General features: G+C 46.0%; 1 protein-coding gene across 2 annotated transcripts; it reads right to left on the bottom strand.

The window, feature by feature from the left end:
• Positions 1-1,660: 1,660 nt before the first annotated feature.
• Positions 1,661-10,397, bottom strand: UCN3 (urocortin 3). 2 transcript variants are annotated; one of them, XM_050802967.1, is made up of 2 exons: positions 2,157-2,643; positions 1,661-1,853 (listed from the first exon to the last, which is right to left on the bottom strand). In XM_050802967.1, the coding sequence occupies exons 1-2, from the start codon at positions 2,636-2,638 to the stop codon at positions 1,805-1,807; spliced, it is 531 nt and encodes a 176-aa protein (XP_050658924.1). In that variant the 5' UTR covers positions 2,639-2,643; the 3' UTR covers positions 1,661-1,804. The 2 variants fall into 2 exon arrangements, with proteins under 2 accessions (XP_050658924.1, XP_050658925.1); XM_050802968.1 differs by lacking the exon at positions 1,661-1,853 and adding an exon at positions 10,164-10,397 and having other exon boundaries at positions 2,153-2,644.
• Between the last annotated feature and the right edge of the window lie 5,392 nt (positions 10,398-15,789).

Below are 15,789 nucleotides of genomic sequence, written 5' to 3'. Positions count from 1 at the left end.
AGCCCTTTGTGAAGGAAGGAGAGGGTTTGTGGCCAAATCTGATTCTTTCACTTAATAGCACAGAGACTTTGGACAAGTTCTCTGGGCCACAGTCTCCATCTTCAGAATGTAAAATATAATAACCTTGAGATCTAATTGTGGCAATTAAGTGAGATGATGCTGGCGCAGCCCCTGCCATGATTCCTGGTGCATCAGCATCCCAGGAAGTGAAAGAATTTGCTCGTGGACACACACTATGAAGAACTTAGTTACAGGTGTTCTGGGGCCCGGGACAGGATGCTTTCTGCTCTACCATGTGGTTTCTCCAGGGTGGAAACTGCTGTTGCATTTTCACTTTGTTGGAGCATTGGTCCAGTTAAGAGATGAGGACTTTTAATTTCAATCTTAACTTTTTTTTAACATTTAAATGCTAGCTTTTTTCGGTAAGATAATGTCTGACAGAAGCAGGATTTCTGGATTAAAGGAAAAATGAATTTGTGATTGTAATAAGGATTGCCAAATTGTTTCTCTAGGGCTCTACCCGCTCCCAAAACCAGGCACGGAGGAAAGTGGCCATCAGCCTTGCCGAGTGGAGTGTGCTGCCACACTTACAGACTCCTGCAATGAGATGGGTAAGAAGTTGCATGTCGGTGCAGCTGTTATGAATGAAATTGAGCATCTTTTCATGTATCCAAGAGCCATTTGTAATTTTTATGTATGTGTGTGTGTGTGTGTGTGATCTATTTGTGTCCTTGCTTGTTTTTCTCTGGGGTTTGTTCTTGTTCTTTTCAATTTTGAGTAGCTCTTTGTGTATTTGACCAATCATCCATGTGTCTTTTTTATGAGTGGCAAACAGTTTTTCAGCTCTATCATTCGTCTGTCTTTTGACTTTGCCTCTGTTGGTGGTGGTGGTGTTAGTTGCTGGTGTGTGTTTGTGTGTGTGTGTGTTGTTAGTTTTACCGTGCACAAGTTTGTTTTATTTACTGAGGATTTCTTACCACGAGAAGTGAGTGGGACCACAGCCCCTCTTTTGGGAATCTGGCGTGGGCTTTGCTGCCAGGAGGCCATCAGAGCTGCTGCTGATGTTCATTTCCACTGGAATTTTGCTCATCTTGAAGGTTCCCATCTTTGCACTCCTCATATTTACATTTTTATGCTAATTGAAATCACTTTGCAGTTCATCATCTATATGCTCCCTGGCGGTGTTTGCTTCTTTTTAAGTTCTGGCTTTGTCCATCCACTGAGGTCATTGACTGGGGGAGTGCAGAGGCCTGGCCTGGACATTAGTGTTGGCCACAACACCCGGCTTAGCACAGGGAGGTTACTGCGGGTTCAGTGCGAAATCCAGGACTAGTGGTCCCCAGGCCCTAGCAAGCCACGGAGGAGTTTGGGATGTTTCAAGGGGCTAACTGAAAGCTCCCTCTCCCTTTTAGCCATGACACCCACTCTGAAACGGTTCCCAGGTTGTGTCTCTTGGTGGGACCAGGTTCCAGGGACGGCTCTAGATCGAACGACTCTTAAGCTCTCCTCTACCCCTGCTAAGGTCTCCCAGACCCATTCCACCCCACCGAGGGAGAATGGAATTGGCTCCCCAGGACCCTCCCTCATCCTCTTCCCTGTCCCAAGCTCAGAGTTTGAAGGCAGTGGGGCCGAAGGAAGAGGAACGGAGACAAGCCAGGAGTTGAAGAAGCCATTGGTTTAATGGGGTGAGGAGGTAGGGAAGGATTCAGTGGCAGGAAGGCGAGTCTTGTGGCTCCTCTTTCTGCCCTGGCAGGGGTTGATGTGTGGGAGAGGAGCCCTGAACGCTCTCTTCTCAGGCATGGGGTCAACAGGGAGAAGACTGGAGAGGAGGAATGCATGAACTTTGCCTCTTGCTGTAGGGAGGGGGGAAGGAGACGCTGAATACGGGGAGGAACATTAGCCGCCTTGTATCTGGGAAGGTTGGACAATAGCGCACTTCCGTGGGTACAGACAGAGGAGGAGGGAGCCGGGATCTAAGGCCGGAAGAGATCAGAGGGGCTCAGCAGTGCAGCAACCTGTAAAACTGACTGATTCCAAAACACCCAAACCAGCAGACGGCACCCTCGCCCTCCCCTCGCCCTCCCCTCGCCCTCCCCTCGCCCTCCCCTCGCCCTCTGTCCTGGAGGGCTGCTCTCCCGTCCGGCCTCTGCCTCTACTTTTTCCTCCCAATCTGCGCCATCAGATGGGCGTTGGCGGCCGCCTGGGCGCGCAGGTTCTTGGCCTTGGCGATGTTGAAGAGCAGGTTCATGATGTTGGTGGGGACGTCGAGGGACAGGGTGAACTTGGTGCGCTGGGGACTCTTGGCTGTGTCCTGGCGTGGCTTTCCCCTGGGCTGTGCTTGGGACACGTATTTGTACCGGGTGCCTCCAGCTCCACCCCTGGCCCCAGAGACGGGGAAAGTCCTTTTCTCTTTGCCCTCGTCCTCCTCTCCCGAGGAGGCGTTTCCGCCTGGCGGGTGGTGGAAGCTCCTCTTGCTCAGCAGGGACGTATCCTCCCCCTGGCCCTTCTCAGCCTCAGACACGGCGGCGTTGAGGCAGCTGAAGATGGGCTTGGCCTTGTAGAACTTGTGCGGGAGGCCTGTCCTGGGGCCCCCCAGGAGCAGCAGCAGGAGCAGCAGGAAGTGGACCGGCCTCGGCATCTCTCCCTGCAGCAGAAAACAGGGATGTGGGCAGAGGCATGGGAGGGGCTTGGCGCCCTGGAGGACCTGGATGAAAATCTACTAGGGTGTTGTTAATATTCCACTGCAAAGGTTCTCCAAGCATGACCCGCAGACCAGCAGCACCAGCCCCGCCCGGGACTTTGTTAGAAATGCAAGTAATTCTCAGGTCTTTTTCCAGAACGAGTAAATCAAAAGCTCTGGGGCCCAGCCGCCTGTGCTGTAACAAACCCTGCAGATGATCCCAGTGATCACTAAAGTGTGAGAACCATGACCTCATTAGTATTTATGGGTTTTATTTAATTCAGATTTGCAGGCAGCCTCTGCCCCTGTAAAGCGAATAACTAATATACTAAGTAAGCACCTAGCAGCCTACCGTGGTTGATTTTAACGGTGAGTGAATTTTTTGTTCCTTCATCATTGTCAAGGCTGACTGAGTATATCCCTGTTGCTTAAAGACCATGGCTGGGCATCTAGTCAGTGTTTCCAAGGCAGATCTTTATGGCTGGTTTCTCGCTAGGCTATCCTAGTTTCTTGAGAACAATCAGATTTGTTATTAATAACTAGGTTGGTTCTACTGTAGACTTTATGCATTTATGAAGTCAAATTATGGTTTTACTGTAGACTTTATGAATTTATACTTGGTCTTTTTGTCAGACCAAGTATCATCCAGGGAGCGCCAACGTCCTCCAACCACAGGACTTCAATGCCAACACTATCTGTGGTCTCTAAGACGTGTGGGATCCTGGTTATCAGTCAGACAGAGTCAGGGTGATTGTCCAGGGCAAGAAAGAGACACTGAGAACTCTGAAAGGATCCTAGTCTATAGGGACCAGTTGAATCCATTCTCTTATTTAAAAAAAGAAAAATAAAAACTGGCCAGGCACAGTGGCTCACACCTGTAATCCTAGCACTGTGGGAGGCCGAGGTGGGAGGATTGTTTGGACCCAGGAGTTCAAGAGCAGCCTGGGCAACATAGTAAGACCTTATCTTTACAAAAAAAAAAAAAATTAGGTGGGCGTGGTGGTGTGCACCGGTGTTCCCAGGTACTCAGGAGGCTGAGGCAGGAGGAGGCTGAGGCAGGAGCATCGCTTGAGCTCCAGAGGTCGAGGCTACAGTGAGCTGTGATTGTGCCACTGCCTCCATCCTGGACAACAGAGCAAAACCCAGTCTCAAAAAAAGGAAAGAAAAAAAACCCGCTAAGCGTTAGCGTATAGAATGTTGTGGCAATAAAAACATCCAACTCGATGACCCTCATGTTACTTGGACTGTTCAGGCTTTAAGCATCATATGCACTTGCTGGTTCACCGATGAACAGTGTTAAACAAGACATCGAACTGCCATCCCCATCAGGGGAGAAGGGCTTGTGCTGAGCCACCGCCACCCTCCCTCTGGGGCTCCTTCACAGTAGCAGCATGCAGCTGTGCCAGAGGCCGTCAGAATTCAGGTTGCCCATGGCCACTGTTCCTTAGGATATTGTGAAGTGGGCAGAGTTGACTTCCTGTGCCCTGAGATCAAACCCACTCTGCAGCCAGTCCTTCTTGCCTGGTCTGCGGGCACACATTCTCTCCAGCCCTGCAATAAGGACATCACGTTTATTTGTTCATTGTTGTCCTTCATCATGCACGAGGACGAAACAGTGAGGTGCATATGTCAGGAGTTTTGTCTCAACTCCTTCTAGAGAGAGCACGGCTGCCGTCTGCGGGCCCCGGCTCACACCCCGACATGCCTGTTCTCTCATTGCGGTGTGAGGATGAACCATCCCCTGGGCTCTCCTGTGAGACACAAGCAGTGAAAGGCTCTGCTGTTCACCTTTGGGGGCTTTACCTGAACTTGAAGGTCACTTTATTACCAAAGACAAACTCGGCTTTCACAAAAGCAAGCAAGAAACATGTGGTTCACTATCAACATGGGAGAATTCTTTTCTTGTGTTAGTGTTTTAAAAATAAATAAGAACAATTGGGTAAGTAAATCACCCGGCGATTCACCTGGGCCTTCAGCAGCGTGAGGCTGGCATTGGGTCATTTTGTTCTTTGCGGTGACAGTGCAGAGCAGGGCCAGGCAGGGCTGGCAGTCGGGGCTCAAGCTCCAGCCTCTGCTCTGCAGTTCTTTGTCAGTGTGGCCTTGACGAGGCCGTTTCCCACACGTGAGTGCAGTGGACCCAACCCAAGCCCATCCAGATAGCCTTAGGCTGTGAGGGATGGACAGAACCAGCGCTGACCCTTAAAAAAGGGAGCCTGGGTCTCTTTCTAAAGGAGGATCCTGTAAATCCCTGCTGCTTCACTTACCCTGGAAACAGACACACACACGACACATAGGAACATAGACATGCACACATACATACGCACATACTCACAAACATGTACACATATACACATACATATGCACCCAAATACAGATACACACATATATACATGCACACATGTGCACACACATACACACCTCACATGTACATACATACCCATATAGACATATGGACACACATATATACATGCACATACATGCACACACGCACCTCACACATACATACGATACACACATACATATAGACACATGCATATTTACATATGCACACATATGTACACACATGCACACCTCACATGCACGTACATACACATACATATACATATATGCATGCACACCTATGCACACACACATACATACCTCACATGTACATGCATACACACAGGCACACACGTGCACACACCTCACATGTACATACATACACATACATATAGATACATGCACACACATATACGTGCACACATATGCCCACATATACATACCTCACATGTACACACACACACATGCATACACCCCTTACACACATACACATGCACACACATGCACACACATATACACACATGGATAAATATTTACCCGGCACATTTCCTGTCAAAGCCTGTTGCTTCCCTTGGCTCTCCACATTGCAGCTGTTGCCTTTCTTTCCTTTAATCTTTTTTCTAAGAAATCAGGTTTTGTTTTGTTTGTTCAATTTATTTTGCATTACAAAAATTTGGAGCTTATTTTATGCAATAATATTTTTCATAATTTATGAAAAAACACATGATCCTTGCTTTAAATGGTCCAAACCTATGAACTGCCAGATCTGGGCATATTGCCTGGTGCAGCAAGAACAACACAGGCTTTGCAGTTAGACAGACACAGTCTCGAATCCCTTCTTCATTCTTACTTGCCTGAGGGCTTGGGCCGATAACCTCTGTGAATTTCAGTTTCCTTCTCTGATAAATGGGATGGCAATAACCACCTCCTAAAGGTTAAGTGAAGGATTAGATGAGAAACGTCAATGTGTGTGTGAAAGCTCCTGGTCTAAGCAGATGCTTAATCAAGGCTGATCCACACCTGAATAATCTCCATGTCTTCTTAGGAGAAGATCTGGTCTGCACACAACCTTTTCAGAAATGCATTTTACACACACAGATGTGCATACACAGTACACATATGTACAGAGAGGCCAGGAAATCTGAGCAAGGATTTGATCCTGCAGACCAATGTCCTTTTTGTATCGTGTCTCTGGCTTGTAGCTTTTGGCTCCATGCTACCCTCTCCACCCTGACCCATACAGGCTCCTTTTGCCCTTAGTCTAAGTAAGTGGTTCTCAACTTTCAGGTGCTTTGGACTCATGTGAAGGAGCAGTTCAAACACAGCCTGTGGGGCCCGTCCCAAGAGTTTCTGAGCCACTAGGTCTGGGATGCTCCTGAGAACATGCATTTCTAGCACAGTCCCATGTGGTGCTGATGCTGAGGTCTGAGGACCACACTCTGAGAACCTCTGCTCTGCATGCTCCGACCCGACTCTGGACTCCTTAGAACTGTACACTGGAATTCCAGGGGTGCACTAACCATCCCTGTGGAAAACGGGCTTTTCTTTCCTTAAATATTGCATTCAATAACCAGACCTTCAGTTTTCTCATTTATAGAGGACCTAATGAGTTGTTTTTCATAAATAGAGTACGAAGCGTGGTTTTAGCTGCCTTGCACCTTGAAGGCATCCTAAAGCTTGGAAATTATTTCGAATGGCTTGCTAACCCTGAAAGGGTTTAAAAAAACAGAAACCAATTTGGAAAGGGTTAATACTGGTGGGAAAGTGGTAGAGAAACTTTGTCTCTCTGTCCCTTTGTTCCTTCATCCCTTCGTTTCTTTCACCACCAGACTCAGTCCTGTCCCTCCCACTCACTAGCTCGTGCCTAACCACCTAGGGCCTCAGTATTTTCCTCTGTGAGAGCAGGGGATTGAGTTCGAGAATCTTTGTTCTGATTTCTTTCTTTTTCTACTTCTGAAAGCCAGAGGTCCCTCTATGAAAAGCACTGGGAGAACGAAATGATTTCTTGATTTTCACCAAATGAAAGGTGCCTGGACTCTGGGTGGGTGTAAGCTAAAATAGAGGGTGCTGACCAGGCCCGGTTTCTCATACCTGTAATCCCAGCACTTTGGGAGGCTGAGGCAGGTGGATCACCTGAGGTCAGGAGTTTGAGACCAGCCTGGCCAACATAGTGAAACTATGTTTCTACTAAAAAATACAAAAATTAGCCAGGCATGGTGGCACACACCTGTAATCCCAGGTACCCAGAAGACTGAGGCAGGAGAATTGCTTGAACCTGGGAGGTGGAGGTTGCAGTGAGCCAAGATCATGCCACTGCACTCCAGCCTGGGTGACAAAGTGAGACTCTGTCTCAAAAAAAAAAAAAAAAAAAAAAAAAAAAAAAAGGAGGGCATCGAGATGCGGCCCTGGAGCTACCCTCAGGCCTCCCCCTGTGGGTTCCACGTGGCTCTCTCCCCACTGCCCCACCACCCTATTTGTTTGTTTTACTTCCTCACTTGAACCCTGCACCCCAGCCCAGGGAACCCCTCCCTGCTCCTCTCTATTTCCTTCCCAGGGCAGCGTTCTGCATTTACCCTCAAACACCTGGAACTTTGCACAATAATTGCAAATATTACTGAGAACTCAGAATACTTTCTGAGTCCAAGCCCATCTTGGGGCTCTGCCCACACGGGCTGGCCCTTTAGTGTAAATCAACACTTGAGTTTACCTGTCTATCCCCACCCCTTAAAGACACTTGGGTGTTATATTTCTTTGGTATCTCCATTTCTACTCAATATGCCAAGCCTTTCACTGTGCAGAGATATTCCCTCTGGGTCATTTGGCTCTCAGCAGAGTGACTCAGGATGCTTGGAAAAGCCTGACATGGCCAATAGTGCCTTATACTAAATCATATTCTCAATCAATATTTGTTGAATGAATTGAAATTCAGATTAGTATTCAGGCACTTAATTAAATCAATTTATTTTCCAAGGCAAAACAACCTCCTAAAATTCTTTCATGGATGTACATTCTCTCTGCAAATCATGTTGTTACATATCATAGAGGAAAAAATCTTTTATATGGCATACTTTTTTTTTTGTTATGAAATCATACATGTATACTTGGAGTCACTTGAAAGTTGAGGGCTTCTGAACATGAAACAGTTCGTGTCCAAGTAACTTTCTGCAGTTTTCCTGTGAAAAAGTTCAGGTTTTCCCTTGCAACGGGCTAACCAGCTGGATGTGCCGCCTGGAAGTGCTACCTGTCTCATCTCAGTTGCAAAACCAAGGCACTGGGGAGAGGAAGTGAGATCCCTTTTAACTCTACATTTACTTTTCTCCACATTTTTGGGGTCAATTTGTAAATATTGGGCCTGTGCCTTTTTAAAACATGCATTACCTTCTTATTTTTCAAATCCCAAGTCTACCGTCAGAGAAGAAGACTGTATTCACGGACAGGGTGCCGAAAGTGTGGAAAGATCTGTAAAAGTGTCGGGGAGCAAGTGTCCTGCGTGGCACTCTGTTCTCGGTGCATCTGAAGGTAGCAGACCTTCCTCTCTCTGCAAACCCTCAGCTCCAGCCTGAACAGGGTTGTGAGGGTATTGGAAGGTGTCCCCTCACCATCAGCAATGATGCAAAGTTACACAGCAAAGGAACCTTCCAGAACTGTGAATTGGACATGATAGGAATGCCCGGTGCTGAGCTTAATTCTAGATCATTTAAAATGTGAGGGTTCTTTGCAACCCTGGATATTTTCACCATCAAAGTGTGTGAGTGGCGGGGGGCTGGAAGGTAGATTCAGATTTCTTTCTGGGACTTTTCTTTTTAGGATCTGTTTAGATTTGTTTAGTGTTTATAGGATAAAAGAAAAGGAACTCTCCTCAAAGAAAAGACACTCTTTACTTCCCACATAAAGTCTAATTTTGCAAGTTTCTCCTTTTACATTCCTTGGACTCTTCTGCCATACCCTTGGTGAAACAATATGAAAATTTAAGATTTATCTGCAGCCTGCCACAAAAATAACTGAGCACTATCTAGTTATTAATACATTTGAGGGGCAAAGCTCTACACCTGTATTTTTCTCTGGGTGCCTGAAACTCAACCATTTCTTTGGGCTGTGGTGACAGTAGCACTTGTCTAGGGTGCTGTAAAGAAACACAGTTACTTCTGGGAGCTGTGGCAGAGGCAAGCACTGAAACATGAGGGAGCTGGGTCAGTCCCCAATTCTCAGCACCTTGTAGGGAGAGGACAGGGCATGAAGCAGCAAAGGCAGGAGGCAAACAGCACTGATCACACAGCTCTGCCAAGTGCAGAGCTATTCCTGTGGGCTCCGTTTGTCTGCAAACATTGATAAGAAGTTAAACTAAAACTAGACCACTTAAAACATTTAAAAAATCTTACATTTGTTATTTTTTGGTAGGTGGCTATGCTTGGGAAGGAAATTGCAAACAGGATTTTTCTTTCAGAACACGTGAACATCAAACATCCATCTCCCCTTCACAGGTAGCAGTTAGCCATTGTAGATATCTGCACACACCCCCACAACGTGCCTAGTGTGGCAAAGGACTCTGGGCTTTGATGGCCGAGGACCTGGCGGGGAAAACTCCCTCACCTCTGGCTTTTCTTGGGTGAATCACTTAATCTGTGTTTCGCTTGCTGCATCCTAGGAAGGAGACATTACCTGCTTCTCAGGTGTGCCCGAGAATGACGGGAGATGGCACAGGCGAAGGTCTCTGGTACAGGTAAACAGTAAGTGCAGGTGTCCTCGCTGCTCTGCAGGTGCTGTAGAGTCATGTCCTGTGGCTCCCATTTGCCCTGGCATCCCTACCCCATCCCCAGTTTGTAAACTGTCTCCAAGGACTGACCTTCCTGTGCACAACTGAACTCTGTTCAGAGAAAATAGATTTGAGTGAACACGTTCTGCCTCTGATCTAACACCTTTGGAAAGCAGGTCTTTCTATACCAACATGGGAATGGGATTGTGCCTCCCTGAGAAACTTCCCCTGGTCCCTTTGGGGCTGATCTCTGCTGATTGAGTGGGGGGCGTTCTGCATCGCTCTCTTGGGCTTCCACCCAGGGGCGCTAGCAGCTCTCATCTCTCGCGCCTGTCCAGTGCACGGCACCTCCTGCTTAATTTAGGGCAGATCCATTTACCCTTCATAAGTCAGTCCCGACCACAAGCTTACCTGAGAGTGGACTTCCCTCCGCAGCGAAACGCTCAGGGAGGCCGGCGCAGCTTCAGGGCCAGGAGGACGGCCCCATGCACATCCCCCTGAACTTCTGGCTGCTCCGGGGTCTCGGCTCCTGCTTCTCCGGTATTGCTCCTAAGTGGGCTGTGATATTCCCTCTCTATGGAAACGGTCCCCTCCCCTGTGTGTATATAAAAGTGACAGATCACAGGGTGGATCGTAATTCCAGACGTGGTGTCTACGCTGGGATGAGATTTCATTTAAAATACAACCAGAACCAGCCGTCCACGTCATGCAGATGACAGGTGCTCCAACCTCGACCCCTCCCACCTCTGCTTCCCACCCCGCCCTCCTACCTCCCCACCCGCCCTCCTACCCCCACCCCCGCAACTGCTCTTGCATCCTAGCAACTTGCTGCATTGATAAAAGCAAAGAACAAAAAAGAAGAAAAAAAAAAAGAAGAAGAAATAAAAACTCAAAACAAAACAAAACAAAAACCCTGGTAAAGTCAGAAGCAGTGTCTTTGAGGAATTTTATTGCTGATCTTCATTCTAACTAATTACAGTTTCCTCTACATTCCCCTTGCCCTAACTCTCCTTTTGGAAATCTAGAATCCGGACCTGCTTTGAAAGCAGAGAAGCGGTGTGAAATCCACCTGTTGCCCTGTTGTTTTGTGGGTTCTGACCGTGAAGTGTCATCTGGCTGCACACGTAGCCCCTTGTGCTTGCCACACACTCGGTGCCTGCTCCCCACGTCAAGTCCAATTTTGCGAGTTTCTCCTTTCACATTCCTTGGACTCTTCTGCCATACCCCCAGTGAAACAACACAAAAGTTTAAGATTTGTCTGCAGCCTGCCACGAAAACAACTGAGCACCATCTAGTTATTAATACATTTGAGGGGAAAGCTTTACACCCGTATTTTTCTCTGGATGCCTGAAACTCAACTATTCCTTTGGGCTATGCCAGTAGGTCATCATACACCAGAGGTCTGGAGGTTTTAGTGGGAAACGGCTTGGATTTTACTCGTTTATGCATCCTATATTTATTGAGGACTTACTGTGTAGCGGGTATTGCCAGGACCCCCACGAGTTCAGAGAAAAGTATGTTGTGGCCCCTGACCATACAGGGCACTCATGGTTTAGAATGGTAGGGGAGGTTGGGCACTGTGGCTCACGTCTATAATGATGTGCACTTCGGGAGGCTGAGGCGGGCAGATCATGAGGTAAGGAGTTGGAGACCAGCCTGGCCAACATGGCGAAACCCCGTCTCTACTAAAAATACAAGAAAATTTAGCCAGGCATGATGGTGGGTGCCTGTAATCCCAACTACTCGGGAGGCCAAGGCAAGAGAATCGCTTGAACCTGAGAGGCGGAGGTTGCAGTGAGCTGAGATCGTGCCATTGCACTCCAGACTGGGTGACAGAGCGAGACTCCATCTCAAAAAAAAAAAAAAAAAAGGAGGAAAGAAAGAAAGAAAGAAAGAAAAATGCTACAGAAAGGAGCAGTCCTGTCCACTCAAGACAGGAGAGGAGAGAGAAGAGCAAGAGGGGTTTCAGATAGAAAGGACGGATCCGCACAGACAGAGCCAGGGATGAGAGGAACGGGAGGGAAGGAGGGCGATGGGAGGGAGGTGTCGGTGGGTGTGGAGGCAGCTCTGCACTGAGGTGCTCCAAAGGCCTGCGGAATTGGGAGTTTATTCCATAGGTAATGTGGAGATGTGGGGGACTGCGGTCTCGTGACCCCTTATTCACAGATGAGGAAGCTGAGGCTGTGAAAAGTGACCTGCCGGGACCCCACAGGCCTAGGGTGGCAGAGTCAGGTGAGAACCAGGCCTGACGCTGGGCTCAGTGCTCCTTTCACTGGGCTGAGCTGATGACAAGGGGCCCGACAAGATCAGCTGGCTGTTCCTTGCCCTCCTCCCAGACGGCTGCTTCACTCTTGTGAAATTCCTATCGGTGAAGAGCTAAGAGGCCTTCTGAAATGACCAAATCTCTTTAAAGCCCATGAGCATGTGGAGGAACAAATGGAAAGCCACTGAGGGGAAGGACTTCAAGACCTTGTGCTCCCCATTTTAAGCCTCTTTGCAGAGATAGGCAATTGGACCTCCCTCCCTTCCTTCTTTCAGAGCTGCCTGGGCTGGGATTCTCTTGAGATTGGAGGCAAAATGAAACTGAATCTGTGTTTTAATTCAAATTCATTCACTCATTCATTCATTCGTTCATTCATTCATTTGTTCTGGTTTTTGTGAGAAGGTTTTTGTTGTTTTCCATTTCAGATAATGAGGCAGTAATGGAATTTATGCAGGTTGAGGGGTAGACAGAAACCTGAGCTTAACTCCCCTATCTGCCTTATGGGCTCTGAGATGCCAGGGAGTCTTGTGAAGACACCAAACGTTGCTCTACTGGGGCAGGGTTTCCCATCCTCAGCACTGTTGACATTTTGGGCAAGGTAATTCCTTGTTGGCCCTTGGGGTCTGCCCTGAGCTCTGGAGGAATTTAGCAGCATCTCTGGCATCTACCCATTAGATGCCAGTAGCACTCCCCTCTTCATTTGTGACCATCAAAAATGTTTCCAGACGTGTCCTCTGGGGGCATGAGAACCACTTCCCTACAGTATGGGGTTTAGAAAAAGAGATGATGAACGCTGCTACCTTGTTTTCTCTCAACTTCCTAGAAATCCTCTTACCCTGAGGGCACCTCACTGGGACTGAAGAGTCTTGGTGTTGGTGGCTGTTCTTGGAGCCTGCCGTCCCCTCATCACACAGAGCAGGCTCATTGGCTCCCACTGGTCCATCCTGGGTGGGCTTTGGCATTGTCCAGTGACTTCTGCTAGCCTGGATGGAGTTCCACACACAATGCTTCATAGACGTGAGCCGCTGTAAGGGTACATACAGTTCAGGGTGTCGTTTTCTAGAAACTTCAAGAAACAGTACATTTGCTTTACAACTTGAATGCCGCATCTGGTGGGGGACTGAAGAGAGGCTTGGACAGCAAGAAGATGATTAGTAGCAAAACCTCTGGAGTATCATTTCTAGCAAACAATGATTCCCTCCCTCTCGCTGACGTGTGAGTGTGGTGTGTGGCTACACTTGCACTTCTCTCTGGCCTTGGTGAGCCATTGGTACCTTTCCTGGACTCGGCATAAGAATGTTGTTCAGGGATGTAAATGTCCTGTAGAGGGTACCTAGAGGGCCAGTGTGAGAAGAAAAAGCTGATCAGTTTCACAAGTGAATAGAAATGGCTCATATTTATAAAGCTTATTTCCCCAAAGTGCCCAAAGCACTTACACTTAATAACATACTTATTTCCTCAACATCTGAGCATGGCAGTAAACTAAAAAGATAGATGAGAGAATTAGCAAAGTGTGAGAAAGCTTGATTTATAGGAGAGAAGTTTTACCGAGGAGGAAGGAGGGTCAGTTTTCATTCCTGCCTGGGTTGCTAGCATGGCTAGTTGATTCTCACAGACACCCAAATTCTCTAGTCCTCTCTCTCCTGTTTTTTAAAATGTAGATTGGTGTGCCTTCCCTTTTTGTTTTTAATAAGGTTGATGTCAAGATAGCATTGCAAGAACTTGATAAAGTTGTATGTGAACACAGAATATTAGCGTCATCTTTCTTCCTCAGTTCTCCCTTATTTTCTCTGACTGATTTTTTGTTTGTGACTTCTCACTTTTAGCAGGGTGTGTGTTTACCTCCTATTGTGTTTGTGGATTGTCAATTTTTGTCTTGTAAGTCTGTCCAGTTTTGTTTTATATATTTGGAGTGTTGGGCATCTATAAATTGTTCATGTTATCATCTTGCTGTTAACCTCTTTATCCTAAATAATACTTCTCATAAAGTTGGCTTTACCTGATATCAAAATAGCTATCCCAGCTTTCCATTGGATAACTTTTGCTTGCTGTATTTTTCCAGTCTTTTCTGTTTCAGAATTACTTTGTAAGTGGTCTATATTTAAATTTTAAAAATTAAATCTAACAATCTTTGTGTTTTAACTAAGGACTTTAATAAATGAATGTAAAGATACTTGACTCCTGATGTATTGGAATTATTTTCTACCATCTTATGTTGTGATTTCTATTTGCTCAGTTTTATACCCCTTTTCTTCCATTTATTATTGTGTTTTCTTTTCTGCCATCTGCTGCATTGATCAAGTCTTCATTTTCATTCTCCCTGTATTTTACAATCTAACCATATAAAGCTATTTAATATATAACTTTTCTTCTAAGCATTGTTTTAGCCACATGCTGCAAGTTTTAATGGGTTATATTTCCATTGTCATTCAGTTCAAATATTTTTAGATGCTTTTCTGTGATGAAGGGTAGCCAACTATGTGACTCCAATATATGCCATATGGCATAAGGATTATTTTGAGCTGATGACAGTTTAGGAAAAGTAGATACTATTGATAAATAAGCTCTTATCCTTCCCATATTTGCTAAGGCAGGACATGCATTTGTAAAGGTGTCTGTGCTCCTCTCTACCAGGAAGAACAGACCTAATCCCCTGACACAACCTAGACTTTTATTAGCCGGGAGGAGCCAGAGAAATCTACCTAACAAACTTTACTCACTAGCCCTTATCTTTCATTAATTCCCTCATATATTTACCTTCCTGCAGTTTGCCTCCCCTAAAAACTCAAAGTATTTTATCTTGTTTTGTCACTTCTCTAAAAATTTATTGCTCTGTTGCTAAGATGCTCTAGAATCCCAAGTTCTAACCACCCCTCAGAGTTCCTCATCCCTGAGTTATCCTGTGTGCCTGCAGGATGCACTGGCCAACAACTTGTGTTTGCTTTTCTCTTGTTAGTCTGTCTTCTGTCGATCTAATTTACAGGGCCCCAGCTAGGAGGGTGGAGAGAAGCCAGGAGAGTAGAGGGAAAACGTTTTTTCACTTTTCCCTTTGTAAATCTCGTGATGATACATTATCTTAGTTTTCTTTTATCTGACAATGTCTTTACTTCCTTTTTACTATTGGAGAATAATTTTTCTGGATATAGAATTCTGGATTAGCAGAGCTTTTTCTTTTCTTTTGGCATTATAAATGCATTGTTGCCTTATCTTCTCCATTCCATTTTTGATAAGAAGCGTATAATCATTCAATTTTTTCCCTGCATCTAATATATCATTTTTCTCTGGTTGCTTCAAAATTTTCTCTTTCTCTTTGACTTTCAGTCGTTTGAATATAATGGGCCTTGGTATGAACAAATTTATTATGTCTAGCATCTGCTAAGGATTTTAAACTTGTGAATGTCCTCGTTCACTAAATTTGGGAGGTTAACTACCATTTTTCTTCAAATGTTTTTCTGCCCCAATTTGTATCTCCTCTTTTTCTGGGACTCCAATGATCAACATGTTGGCTGTTCTGAAATTGTCCCACTAGCATCTGAGGCTCTGTTAATTTTTATCTGTCTCTTCTTTCCCTTCTTCTTCTGATTGGATTATTTCTGTTGTTCTATTTTCTATTTTTAATGGTTATTTGCAAATTTTGGGGTATGTATTTGACGTAAGGAAATTTAATCAGCATAGCTATCCTCATCTTGAACAATAAAAAGGATCTCAGACCAATTAATTGTGAAAATTTATTTTCTTCCTATACGCTATTGTTGTCTTATGTTTTAGGTCCAT

This window comes from Macaca thibetana, chromosome 9, assembly GCF_024542745.1.
Source record: "Macaca thibetana thibetana isolate TM-01 chromosome 9, ASM2454274v1, whole genome shotgun sequence".
Classification (NCBI taxonomy): Eukaryota; Metazoa; Chordata; class Mammalia; order Primates; family Cercopithecidae; genus Macaca; species Macaca thibetana.
Note: the sequence above shows the minus strand (reverse complement) of the source record. Positions and strands in the feature narration are given on the sequence as shown.

Excerpts from the sequence above, each read along its gene's own strand:
- UCN3 (XM_050802967.1), bottom strand. The coding sequence starts at position 2,638 with ATGCCGAGGCCGGTCCACTTCCTGCTGCTCCTGCTGCTGCTCCTGGGG. Across the intron at positions 1,854-2,156 it reads GCGCAGATTGGGAGGAAAAA|CAAGAGGCAAAGTTCATGCA; the intron begins GTAGAGGCAGAG and ends CCCTCCCTACAG.